The following is a 14,083-nucleotide window of genomic DNA, read 5'->3' as shown; positions in this document are numbered from 1 at the left end:
TAAACCAAGACATTATCAATTATAACAAAAGAGAATTACTTTCATAAAGGAACCATGTTAGGTTGTAGGAGTATATAATAGGGGTACCTAACCGATTACTCTATACACGCAAATACCTTAAAAACAGAAAAGTATGGAACGATTATTAGAACTAATAGGCTGTTTTAATTGCATGGAGAAAACCTACCAACCGATAGATGTAGCACAGCACTAATATACGGCCCAAATAGTTTTCTGTGGTTCACATGAGTTCCTCTCAGAATTTGTACCATCCTTTGTAAGGTTAACCTCCATTTTTAGAACATCTGAATCTATAAATCTAGCAGTGTTTTGTTACTAAGCTTTTTAGTTTGAAAACTTTTCCTTTGACTATCAATGAAATTTCTTTAAATGTTATTTAAAAAAAATTTTTTTTTTGCCTTTTTTTGTTTGTTTGTTTGTTGTTGTTGCTATTTCTTGGGCCACTCCCGCGGCATATGGAGGTTCCCAGGCTAGGGGTCCAATCGGAGCTGTAGCCACCGGCCTACGCCAGAACCACAGCAACGCGGGATCCGAACCGCGTCTGCAACCTACACCACAGCTCACGGCAACGCCAGATCGTTAACCCACTGAGCAGGGGCAGGGACCGAACCCGCAACCTCATGGTTCCTAGCCAGATTCGTTAACCACTGTGCCACGACGGGAACTCCTTTAAAAATTTTTTACATGCTAGTAGACAACTATAAGACTAAAAGGTATTTTATTGAAAAAAAATTAAGGTTTTCTTAAAAAGATGAACCTGAAAACAAGTTTTGGATGTGAACTTAAACAAGCTGACCAAAACCTCCAAGAAAGTATAAAGGGTAAAAAATAGCAATGAAGAACACATTAGTACCTATCAAATTTCCCTTAATATAAGAACATCTTGATCTTAACAAACATTAAATTCTCAGCAAAATTGGTTCTAAATAGAAACTTTAAACATCAATGAACAAAATTATGTTTCACAGTTTACTTCCAGTACCAATGTAACTTATGAATAATGCTGAAATCTTAATGAAACCTTTTTACTAATAAGCTAGGTCAGTTACTCAAAACACTCAGAATAGAGAAATAGGAACCATCAAAAAATACACTATTTATAATAGAAGTAGAATTACCTAAATGTACAGATGATGTCATCTTTGGACAGCTTGGTGAGTAATAGATAAGTTGGGTAAACAGAACCAGCAGATCTGTAAGGGATACCAAATCTTCAAAAAGGAAGGAAAAAAAAGTTATTTTCTATGTTCACAAACTTAGAAAAACTTACCTAAGCTTTCATCCCCCACACTAAGTTTTCATGAGACTGTGGTACAATCAGGGAGAAGGGGGCATAATCCAAGACAGAAAACTCCAGGAGGACAAAATAGACAAAGCTAAAGGATAGAAAAGCAAGTGACACAACGGGTGCTACATGAAGGTGAAGCTTTACCATTTATAGTGAATCTCCTAGAAAGATCTAGGAATGTGATCAGGCCTGTTTGAGTTTATTCAACTAGGAGAAGTAAAATTCAGCTTAATATGTTGGTCCAGCTAACTTATCTATTTAACACAGTAGAGCAGAGGTCCGCAAACTCTTCCTTGACCAGACAGTGAACAGTGCAAGCTTTGTGGCCAGTTTCACAAATACTCAACTCTGCTGTTGAAGCACTAAAGTGGTCAGAGACAATCTGCAAACGAATGAGTGTGGTGTGTGGTGTTTTTAGATAAAAATTTATACATGCTGAAACTTTAATTTTGTATATTTTTCACATTACATGGTAAGTTTTTCCCAATAATTTAAGAACATACAAGCCAATCTTAGCTCACAATTCATACAGAACAGAGTAGATTTTGTCGATAGGCTACAGCTTACTCGCACTTGTACAAAAAATTTCTAGTGAAAGCACATTATGAATCTTAAAAGTTAACACTGACTATACTAATACAGTAGGGTAGATCTCATAAAACTGGGTTTTGAGATGACTTCTAACATCTGATAGGCCAAAATGTGTATGTCAAAAGCCCAAGTGCTAAATAAGTTAGATGACAGATATAAACTTAAGTTGAATACTTGAAACATCACAAAATCTTTCTATGAAGTTCACAAAATCTTTCTATAAAGTTCACAATGTCCTATACAATGGCAGCTCTTTTCTTAAAAGTCATTTCTCTTAGTGCCCATTTTACCTTGAATTATGTAGCAATACCATGAGAAATGAAAGTACATAAAACACTTTTTTCTCAAGGAGCTCACATTTTAACCAAGGAGAAAAGGTTTAAGTAAAACAACTAGGAAACAGTACAGAATGTTCAAAATGAAGATACTTTATAACAGGACTGGAAAACTATTGGCCATCATATCCTTATTTTGGAAGACTTTCAAGCTAAGAATGGTTTTCCTATTTTTAAAAGTCCTATGAAATGCATCAGGGTCCTCAAAACCATGCCCAGATTTACTGATTGACTAGGAAGACTCAGGGAATTCAACATACAGTAACACGCCCAGCTCTGATTTACTACAACAAAAGGATATAGAGCAAAAAATCAAAAGGAAAAGGCACATAGGCTGAAGTCCAGAGCAAACCAGGTGCAACTGGCCAAAAGTTCTCTCCCAGAGGAATCATGCAGACATAGTTCTTCCAAGCTGTGACAACACAAATGAAATGTTGTCTACCAAGGAAGCTCACTGGAGACTCAGTGTGCAAAGTTTTTACTGAAAATTGATCATATAAGCACCCCCTGACCAATATATACCAGGATTCCAGACTCCGGAAGGAAGGTTTTCAGCATAAAACACATTATTTGTACTCACATTTTAGACACAGTGGGCCCCGAAAACAATGAAAAATCCAAGTCCCCAGATGCCGACAAAGTCCAACCTTGCAAGCACGCCTAAGGACAGCAGTCTGGCCTAATGTGTTAACTTTCCTGCATATATACACATGTAGGTGAAACGAGAGGCTAGAGGGTACCAGTGGCAGATCACAGAGGCCTTAGCTGCAGAAGGAATATGGGCTTTATTACAGAGGCAACTGGAATGATACTAAAGGGTTTCAAGCAGGAAAGTAATCAAATATGATTGTGGAAAACTGACTGATGGAAGCATAAAAAGGTTGAATAGAAGGTGGTCAAAGCTTAAAATAAGACTAAGAAAATCATGAGCAAAAGCATCAGAAAGCACACATGTACACACACGCACTATGCAACAGAGACAGTATGTGACCAAGAAGCCCAAAACATTTCACAGAAAAAGTCTGCTCATTTCACAGAAAAAGTCTGCTGATCTCTACTCACTACGTTCCTAGTACAAACTGTTAAGGAAAGTAAAAAAGATAACTAATACCATGTGAAACTTAAAGGAGAAAACTTTAAAAGTGGGACTTAGGGTAACAACAATATAGTTATATATCAAATGGCACAGCACTTTGCAGTTTATAAAACACTAATCCAAAACCTTATTTCTGTGATCATCTCAAAAATTCTGAGTCCAGCACTGATATCATCCCATTTATACAGGTAAACTGAAACAGTTAAGTGATTTCCCTAAAAGATAATGGCTAGTTTTTAGGGGAATCAGAACTTCAACAAGGACCTCTAAGCTGTGGATGCAGATCTGGATCATCCAGTATGCCTAGGACTTTGAAAGGCAGAGAGAAAATAAGAAAAACATTAAAGGTAGGGAAAACAGAATTATAAATGTAGGAAGAAGTACATTCTGACAAATTCTTAAAGTAACATTTCAAGGTACGTAAGCCTGTCAGCAGACCAAAAGGTATGTTACTGAGTACCCTATATCAAGCCAAATCTCCAAATTTTAATAACTGATAACACAAAACTTACCACACCTGAACATGTTTGCATCTAATTGCACTTACCTTTTCTATTCTTCAGCTTTACAGGAAATAGTTTTCTGCCTTGTTTATAGATCAGTAATCTTCCTAAAAGGCAGACTGAGTGAATAAAATAAATGTATTGTAGTTCTTGTCCTGAGTAGTAGAAAGTTTTCTGCTTGTTCCCTTAAGAGAGAAACAATTACATTTTATTTTAATTCCACTATATTTTACAGTACCTGTCTTCGTTCCCTTCTGAACATTAAACACAGTTAGAGTCTATAATGGAGACACTTGGTATCAATTTTTTAAAAAATCATTTGTTTCCCGAAATACTTTAACATACCTAAATCTCTGAGGAAAAGCATTCATTATAAAATTTAGCTAACCTCAGAAAATAATATGCATACAGTGTTCATTCTAAAGCAAATACCAGAGGATTGTTAGTTATCTGTTATTATGAAGAGGGGCTTTAAGTTAAGGAAGAAAGGAAATAATAGAAAATGTTACTATTTAATTATACCAATTAAAAGCCAGATTTACAAAAGAGCATGTTTATAACCATGTTTGCAAATGAAATTAGAATCTCTAAAATACAGACACCTAACATATTGTTCATTTACTCATTCATCCATACATTTGAGATCTTACTAAGTACCTATTTTATGTAAGACCCTGAACTATATGCTGGAGTCAAAAAACAAGTAGCATAAAACTGGACTTCCAATTCAGAGTACGGCAAACAGTCTGATATGAACAGAGCATAGGGAAGACGAGTAAGAGAACCAAGAGGCTAGAATGTAGCAGACCACAGAGGCCTTAGCTGCAGAAGAAAAATGGGCTTTACTATAGAGGCAACAGGGATGACATTAAAGGGTTTCAAGCAGGAAAGTAATTAAATATGCATGCAGAAAACTAACTCTGATGGCAGCATAAAAGTTGAACAGAAGAAGGTCAAAGCTTAAAGTAAGACTTGTTAAGAAAATCATAAGCAAGAGCATCAGAAAAAAAATGAAGAGCTTACATAGCAAATGTTTAAGGAAAATTTATCAATATGCCTTAGCCAGAGTTATACATGAACCATGAAAAAAAAAAAAAAATCAAGTTTCTAACTCATATCTCTGTACACAGTAAACTCTTCTTCTATTCAAATAATGCTGAATAAAAAAGGATGAGAAAGAGAACAGTGATTTCAGTCCTTACTGTTTTAATATTGAAGTTACTGTGGATCTTCTAGATAGAATACTAATAAGTATGACGTAAGTACATGGGTCCGGAATTCATGAAAGGAGTGTGGACTTAGATATTTCAGAGTCAACATGTGTGTATATATATGTGTGTGTAAATATATACACACATGATGAAATATATATACACATACACACAAGCATAAAATATTTGAAACTATGAGAATAAATGAGCTCTGGCAAGAGAGAACAAGTAGACCCTAGCCTTAGAGGAAAAAAAAGCAAAGGGTAAAACTGCTATGAGTATAAACACAAAGAAAAGAGACTTTCAAGTGACTAAGAAAAATCTGTTAGATGAGAATGAAGAAATCAAAGAAAGAATGTACCAGGAAGATGAGGCAAAGGGTCAAGAGAAGCAAATGCTCTAAAATGAGGACAAGAAAGAGAAAGTTAATAATGGGAAAGTCATGGAACAGGAGAAACAGAAGCATTACTTCTATGGTTGAGAAATGAATAGGAAGTAAAGAAATGGGGCCTACATGTATACTAAATACTTAAAAAGGCTTTTCTCTTAAAGCAGAGAGAAGTAAGGTATATATGAATATGCTCAGGTTTTTATATTAAATATATGAGTAGGTTTAGAGAATGCAAGGAAGGTTCCAATTGAAAGGGAAACACAACAAATGTGCTGGTTCTTAAAACACACACACACACAACACCAAGATAGGAAGAGAATCAAGGACAAGTAGCTCAATCTGCAACAGAAGGATTACCCACTTCCTGTAGCCTGGAGAAAGGGAATACCAATGAGGGCATATAAATAAGTATTTGTATTCATAAATGCATGACATCTGGGGATTTCACATCTAAAAAGTTCCATTTTTCTCAGTGAAGTAGGATTCAAAAGAGAAAAGTGGGCAGGGGCAGAGCAGGGAGTTTGAAGAGCCTGGGGAAGGTTTGTAATAGCTTTTACGGAACACTGAAGAAAGAATATCTAAGATGACTCCAAAGCTACAAAGAGCAGCTGAGGCTAGAGAAAAACATAAGTACACTATCAATTTATGTTACAATGCTCTTTGCTCAATTTCCTAAGGACCAGAGATTATCTAAAGTTGAAGAACTGCATGTAGGAAACTCTGAAAGAGAAGAATTTTGAAAGAAATGTCAAAAGAATGCAATGAAGCACCCTGAGGTCTTCACCAGATAGGGAAGAACCCAAGTCATGAAGAGCTGGTAGAGTGGTAGGGGAAAAAAAAAAAAAAAAAAAAAACTACATACAACATTGTAATATTAAATTAGGAAAATTTGAGTTTATAGGTAATATTTTATATAAGTTTATATATAACTTCCTTTACTTTCAAAGTTCTGGATTCTCTAATTTCTCCTCCCTACAAAACACTGTATTTTGAAACCTATTATTGGTTCTTGAGAATTTTTTCTTAAGAATTTACTCAAGGATAAATAAAAGTATAAGGTATCTTGATATTCACAAAGCACTTACTTTCTGCTTAGAGAAGTGACATAAAATAGAATGATAAAAGAAATCAAACCCACAAGGCAAGTTGTAAGATGTAAGCAACAGAGCAATAAAAATTCATACAAGGCCGAGAAGCCTTCTTGAAATATGTGGTTTCTTCTTTTGCAATAGGATTTCTATCAGTATAGGGGATTGTGGACAATGGCAGTAGGAACAACAATGATGTACAGGCACTGGTACGCCTCCAAGAGTCACTTTAATAAATAACTAGATATGAGACTGGATAGAGAAATAATGCTCAGATAATGAAATATCTAGGATATTTTAACTCAGACTGATAATAAGCAGAAATGAATCACAGGGTGGGTTAAGTGTCCAATAATAAACCAGTATTTTATAAAAAATTTCCACCAAGATGTATAAGCAACTGATATACTGTTCATTCTTTCCTCCTTTTAGGTATTATTGCAGTTAACAGACTGGGACACACACCCTGGTATGAACTGAAGAAATTCAGATGTTAAGAATCACTATGATAATTTCAAAAATATATCTGCTATAAAAAGTTACCAGAATGGTGTATCTTAAATTTGTGGAAAATATTTTACATTAGCAAAAGCAATCTAATTTATCATGCTATTAAAAAAGTAAATTATTACTAAGATAGTTTTATTAATAAAACTCATCATTTTTAAAATGTAAAAGAACAGAATACTTACCACAAGGCTTTGAATGTCTCAAAACCTCATTGGCTTTCATGGTTTCACACAACTCAAAGTATTGAACACACTGCTGCACTGCTGTAGTTATCTAATAAAATAATAATAGCTTATTAATTCCAGAATTTTGCAGCCCACAAGTCCATGTATTATAAGAAGTTAGTCAAGGCTGTAAAATATGCTGGGAAAATATTTAAGAATAATATTGAGAAAATTTAGAATAGAACCTTTCCAGGCCACTGAAGCTCAGTCTCCCCTGCTAAATTTTAACTATGGCATCATTCTAGGAAATGCTGAAAATATTTGTAGACCAACAAATACAGTATTATTAAAACACTGATTTCAAGACAATACACACATACTTTTCTTTATAGTGAAAGATGCAAAAATTCTGGCCATAACTTTATTTTCTCGCCAGTATCCCCAGTTCCCTTGCTTTAGTCTTTTCTCCCTATCTAGCTAGCAAAATATGAACTGGATCTTTGTTTCCATCTCAGATACCACAAGTGCTAAAAACTGATAAAGAAAAATCTCAATTCAAAGAATAGTCATAAAAAATGATCTCCAACTTCTGAACACAGCAATTCTGATAGTTTTTATTGTTTTATTCTACCTCCTTCTCCCACAAGCACATATTTTAAATATTCTCCCTTTCCTCTGCACCTACATACTTCCTGTAGGTGCCCTCTCATTCGAATTTTCAAATAAAACAGAGGCCACCAGTGAGATGAGGAGTGTTAATTGTTAGAACTGGTAATAAGGAGGTTTGTGGTGATCTCGAAAAGATCAGTCTCAGGGGAGTTCAGGGAATAAACCCAAACTAAGAAAAAGGAATAGGAATTGGCAGAGTGAGGGCAGCTAGTATAATTTTCATTTTCAGAAAAGTTAGCTGTGAAAGAAAAAAAAAAGACTGGGGTCTTAGGGTGAAAGGAAGGGTTGAGCTTTTGTTGATACGAAAGAGCAGAAACAGGACCTAAGTGAAAGGAAGGGTTAATCTTTAGATGAGAAAAAGAGGCTGTGTGAACAGAGGCAAGTTCACAATCGTGGTGTCAAAAAACCAATAGATCTTCTAGCCTCATTCATTCTTATGGCCTCATTTTCACCCGCAAGAGTTAACACGGAAGGATTTCTATCATTGCAATGGCCTGCTGACCAGACCGGACCTTGACCAGCATCTGGAAACGTGAATTTCAGGAGATTTCTCACCAGTCTAAGAACTGTGCCTAAAAAATGTGGTTTATGCGGAGCATCTGTTTTTTTTGTGGGAGTCTTGGAACCCCTGGTATGTAGCAGGCAGAAGCTGCCTACGTAATTAACCCCAATTTTAAAAGAAAATGGGCACTGAGTCTCTGAGCTTCCCTGGTAGACCCCATTTCCCATGAGCAGTCACAATATGACACTGGAGAAATTAGGTGGGAGTCCTGTGCGACTCCACTGGGAAAAAAAGACTCTTGGAGGCTTATGTTTGGCATCCTCCAGATTTCACCCAATATGCCTCATCCCTACACAAGTTTTACTTTGCGTCCTTTTCCTATTAGGAATCATAGCTGGAAGTACAACTAAATGCTTAGTCCTACACATCCTCCCAGCAAACTCAAATCTGGGGGTGGGCTTGGGGAACACCCCTTTAATATCTATGTCTTATCTAAATCACACTTTAGGATCCAGATCAATAAACCCCCCTACCCCATGGAAATATGGATCTGAAACTCCACATGACCAAATCTAAAGTCACAACTTTTCCCAACTTTCCTATTCTTTCTACTGTGTTACTTATCTCAATGAATAACAGTCACTGGAATGAGAAAGTCCTCACCCAACCCCTATTCAAACAGCCAAATCTTCTAAAACCTGCATTCTAAATACAGTACTCCTGAGTTCATCCACTTATCCCAGTTCACTGTCATGACTTTAATTCATGTTTCCATCATTTGCTTGGATTACTGCAAAACCTCCTGGGGGAGGAATGAAGTACCGAAGTAAAAACTATCTTCACTTGACAACTTCAACCCATTTTCCAAATTTTCCAAAGCCCTAACATGATGTAGTTTCAGTCCGTAAAAACCTATCAGTTGCTCACTAAACCTCCAGAATAAAGGCTAATCTCCTAAATTTGACATAGGACCTTTTTAAGATCTACCATTAGTCTTATTTTTCTTATCCACCAGCCACACTCACACAGAGAAACACATCTACCTGTGTAAAAATCCATCACCAGGATCTCCTGCTATGGTATAGTGGATTATGAATTTAACTGCAGTGGCTCGGGTCACCACAAAAGTGTGGGTTCGATCCCCAGCCAGTTAAAGGATGCAGCAGCTGCAGCTCAGCTTCAATCCCTAGCCTGGGAACTTCCATATGCCACAGGTGCAGCCATTAAAAAACAAACAAAAAAATATCACCCAAAAACCAATTCAACATGTGACCATCAAATGACCAATTCATTAAAAGCAAATTTACTAAAAATCTCAATCAACATGCACCAATTAAATTTCAAACACTTGGAGTTCCTGCCATGGCTCAGCAGAAATGAATCCGACTAGTATCCATGAAGACAGAGGTTCAATCCCTGGCCTCACTCAGTGGGTTAAGGATCCAGTGTTACCATGAGCTGTGGTATAGGTATAGGACATGGCCCAGATCATGCATTGCTGTGGTGTAGACTGGCAGCTACAGCTCTGATTCAACCCCTAGCCTGGGAACCTCCACATGCCACCAGTGCGCCCTAAAACGACAACCAAAAAAAAAAAAAATCTGGGAGTTACTGTTGTGGCGGAAACGAATCCAACTAGGAATCATGAGGTTGCCAGTTTGATCCCTAGCCTTGCTCAGTGGATTAAGAATCTGGCGTTGCCGTGAGCTGTGGTGTAGGTTGCAGATGCAGCTCAGATCCTGCACTGCTGTGGCTGTGGCATAGGCCAGAGGCTATAGCTCTGATTTCAACCCCAAGCCTGGGAACCTCCATGTATGGCAGGTGTGGCCCTGAAAAGATTTTTTAAAAATGTGAAATACTTTAAAACTAGTATTTTACAACAAACTTATTTTTATGTGCAAAACGGAAAGGGCTGAGGATTCCCCATAATAGGTCTTTGGAATTATGATGCCCTATCCTGCCTCATAAATGAATGAAACAAACTGAGGTCATCTGCCACAGACATAAAACTTGTAAGAATTTTTCAAAAAATATCGTCCTGGAGTTCCCCATCGTGGCTCACTGGTTAACGAATCTGACTTGGAACCATGAGGCTGCGGGTTCATCCCTGGCCTTGCTCAGTGGGTTAAAGATCCGGCGTTGCCACGAGCTGTGGTGTAGGTCCCAGATGCCGCTCAGATCCTGTGTTGCTGTGGCTCTGGTGAAGGCCGGCGGCTACAGCTCCCATTCAACCCCTAGCCTGGGAACCTCCATATGCCACAGAAGCGGCCCTAGAAATGGCAAAAAGGCAAAAAAAAAAAAAAATCATCCACTTAATAATAGCTTTCAGGGAAGTTCCCATCATGGTGCAGTGAAAACAAATCCAACTAGGAACCATGAGGTTGCAGGTTTGATCCCTGGCCTCGCGCAGTGGATTAAGGATCCAACGTTGCTGTGAGCTGTGGTGTAGGTCACAGATACAGCTCAAATCCTATGTTGCTGTGGCTGTGGTGTAGGCCAGCAGCTGTGGCTCCGATTGGACCCTGGCCTGGGAACCTCCATGTGCTGTGAGTGCAGCCCTAAAAAGCAAAAAAAAAAAAAAAAAAAAAACCACAAAAAACAAAAAAAATTAACTTTCAGGTACCTGATTTTCAAAAAATTTCTCTAATACTGACTCACATTTCTCTGAGCAATCTATGTCCAGTTATACAAAATAAGTGCAGTTTTCGAGTGTTATTATGTGTTGTTTCCCAAGCCCTAAAGCCTTTAAACATGCTATTATTCCATGGCCCTGGAATATTTTCCCGCCACTACCTTAACCATTGTCCCTTCTCTTTTCCAGGATAACATCTATCCACTACTAAAAAAAAAAAATTCCCCATATCCTCAGAAATGAGTGATGGTCAGTAGGTTAAAAAAAAAAAAAAACCACCATATTTCTATATTACTCTGGTAACAGGTATCTAGAACAAGTTTTAAAGCCTTGTTAATCAATTCATGTCAACGGATCTCAATGAACACACTTCTGAAAGCAACCAATCAGTTAGCCCCTTGCTTCTAAAAGAGTGAGGCAACAATAGACATACTCCAGGTAACCTACAGTTGGCATGAACTCACTCTCCCCTCTGAAAGCCCATCGGTCACCAAGTTGCAAGTTTTCCCCAAAACCTTATAGTAACAACCTGCTTGGCCTAATTAAATAAGCTATAAATTCAGCCTTATGCCTTGTTTTAATCCTCAACAGGTCTCAAGCTTCCATAGCAATTACTGTGAGGGCTTTCACTTGGCATCATTCCACAGGTTCCTCAAAGGAGCGTGCTCACTGGGCCCTCAAGTCCCAAACTTTGATAGTCCTGCAGATTTGCCATCATGTGAGTCTGTCTCAACAATGATCTGAGCTCTAACTTGCTCCACTGAGCTCTCACTACTAGATTTTACTATCCTCAGATTTGTCATCAAATAGGTCTTTGCATAAAGGAGCCTGTTTTGGAGGAACACCGTTTAGTCAACAGTTGTACTATTAACCTGCTTATTCTTTGGTGATTGTTTTGCTTCTATTCTTATTTGTATAGACTCTTAACTCCTGTTTTGTTTTACCTTATATCTACTGAATATAAGCTTATATCTACTGAACATAAAAAGGAGTATTCATAGGAAACAGAGGAATAGTTCAAGAAGCCTCTACTCCAGTCAATCCAGTCCAAGCTAGCCCTGAGATGAGTAGCACCAGCAAAAACTTATGCAAAGGCAATTGGTCAAATTGCCCTGGGACGCCTACAAAAATTGCATGAGGGCACTCCTTGACTTGTCAATTCTTGAAATAGGGGAATCAACGATTACCATTTCACCAATCACACATCTAGCTTCTGCTTTATTATAACCTAAGACATAATTCATAAGTGCACACTTTTGCCCAAAGTATAGTGTTCTGTTTCATGTTTGTCATGAGTTTAAGACTATACTGCAAACTTCTCTTAATAGAACTACTTCCTAGGTGAACTTATAAAATCCTAATTCTTACACATACATTGGTAAATAGCAACAAAGCAAAGATGACCTAGAACAACTGTCACTATGGGAAACTTTTGACATGACAAACATACTTAAGAGAGGCTCTAAAGCATTAGAAGACCAAAAACAGCTTCTCTGAGAAAAAGTACTATCTCCAAGATATTTCTTTCAGACACTTCTTAGTCCACTTCCACTCAAACTTTCAAAAACTCATTCTTCCTGCGAGTTCCTGCTGTGGCTCAGTGGGTTACGAACCCAACTAATATCCATGCGGATGTAGGTTCAATCCCTGACCTCACTCAGTGGGTTAAGGATCCAGCATTCCCATGAGCTGTGGCATAGACTGCAGACAAGGTCTGGATCCCACATTGTTGTGGCTGTGGTATAGACAGGCAGCTGCAGCTCTGAATCAATCCCTAGCCTTTTATATGCCACAGGTGCAGCCCTAAAAAGAAAAAAATAAAATAAAAAAGAAACTCATTCTCCACCCACTTCTACTTTCACCACCCACTTAAACCCACTTTTGTTCCTTCTACTCCTTCCCCTCACTTCTTACATGTGCTACTTTTTATTTGAGAAGTGGTAATAATCAGAGGAAAAGTTACATCTCAGAAGAGGAACAATTACATGATATACTATCCCCTTTATATTGTAGGAGGGGAAAATAGATCTGCAGTAGATAAATTTAAATACTAGAGTCAAGTTAAGGGTATAAAGAATGATTTTCCTAAATCTTAGGAAAGATGAATTTGCTGTAAAACTCAGGATTTTATTTAACACTTATTCTTCATCAGTAGGATATATATACCAGCCAGACCACTGTTAACCCTTAAGATTGAGGAGTGGGAATGTAAAAAAAAAAAAAACAGTAGGGTAGGAAAAAAACCAAGGGAGAATTTAAATAACCAAGCTGTCAATATTTTTTAAATGACCTTAAGAGGGCAAGAGGAGTTCCTCTGTGGCACAACGGGATTGGTGGCATCTCTTCAGTGCCAGGATGCAGGTTCAATCCCCAGCCCGGCATAGAAGTTAAAGCTCCAGTGTTGCCACAAGTGCAGTGTAAGTTGAGACTGCAGCTTGGATCTGATCCCTGGCCAAGGAAACTCCATATGCTATGAGGTAGCCAAAAAGGAGGGAGGGGGGGAAGATGGCAAGAAAAATAGAAATGTACTACATAAAGTCATCGCCAAAACTATTCTCTTAAGGGTAGACTGGATAAAGATTTGAATTGTTAAAAATAAAAGATTAAATACTTAGAATGATAGCCAAAATTCTTTTCAACTAGTTCATGATTCTGCAAAGCTATAAAAACAAACTCTCAACTTCTTCAGATATTTCTTTAAAAAAAGTGACAGCCCATACATGAAATATTCAATGCTACCTACTGAAAATATGTGTCACAGACAAGAATCACAGAGCAGCTGCTAATGCATCAACTTTAAAGAATTAAAAATTCAATCTTTTAGTTTCCCTAATCACATTAAGTTTTTAGTAGAAACTTACAGCTAATGGGAGTTCCCATAGTGGCGCAGCGGAAACAAATCTGTATAGTATCGATGAGGACGCAAGTTGGATTACTGGCCTCACTCAGGGGGTTAAGGATCCAGGGTTGCCATGAGCTGTGGTGTAGGTCACAGACGTGGCTCGGATGCCACGTTGCTATGGCTATGGTATAGGCCAGTGGCTTCAGCTCCGAGGTGACCCTTAGCCTGGGAACCTCCCTA

General features: G+C 37.7%; 1 protein-coding gene across 1 annotated transcript in view; it reads right to left on the bottom strand.

Annotated features, from left to right (window-relative positions):
- The window catches only part of TBC1D32 (TBC1 domain family member 32), a 213,479-nt gene that overhangs the window by 151,174 nt on the left and 48,222 nt on the right, over positions 1-14,083 (bottom strand). The window contains exons 12-14 of the mRNA XM_047759558.1: positions 7,217-7,307; positions 3,879-4,019; positions 1,140-1,232 (exon numbers count right to left, since the gene is read on the bottom strand). Coding sequence (XP_047615514.1) covers positions 1,140-1,232; positions 3,879-4,019; positions 7,217-7,307 — 325 coding nt within the window. The remainder of the gene's footprint in view (positions 1-1,139; positions 1,233-3,878; positions 4,020-7,216; positions 7,308-14,083) is intronic.

This window comes from Phacochoerus africanus, chromosome 2 (assembly GCF_016906955.1).
Source record: "Phacochoerus africanus isolate WHEZ1 chromosome 2, ROS_Pafr_v1, whole genome shotgun sequence".
Taxonomy (NCBI): domain Eukaryota; kingdom Metazoa; phylum Chordata; class Mammalia; order Artiodactyla; family Suidae; genus Phacochoerus; species Phacochoerus africanus.
Note: the sequence above shows the minus strand (reverse complement) of the source record. Positions and strands in the feature narration are given on the sequence as shown.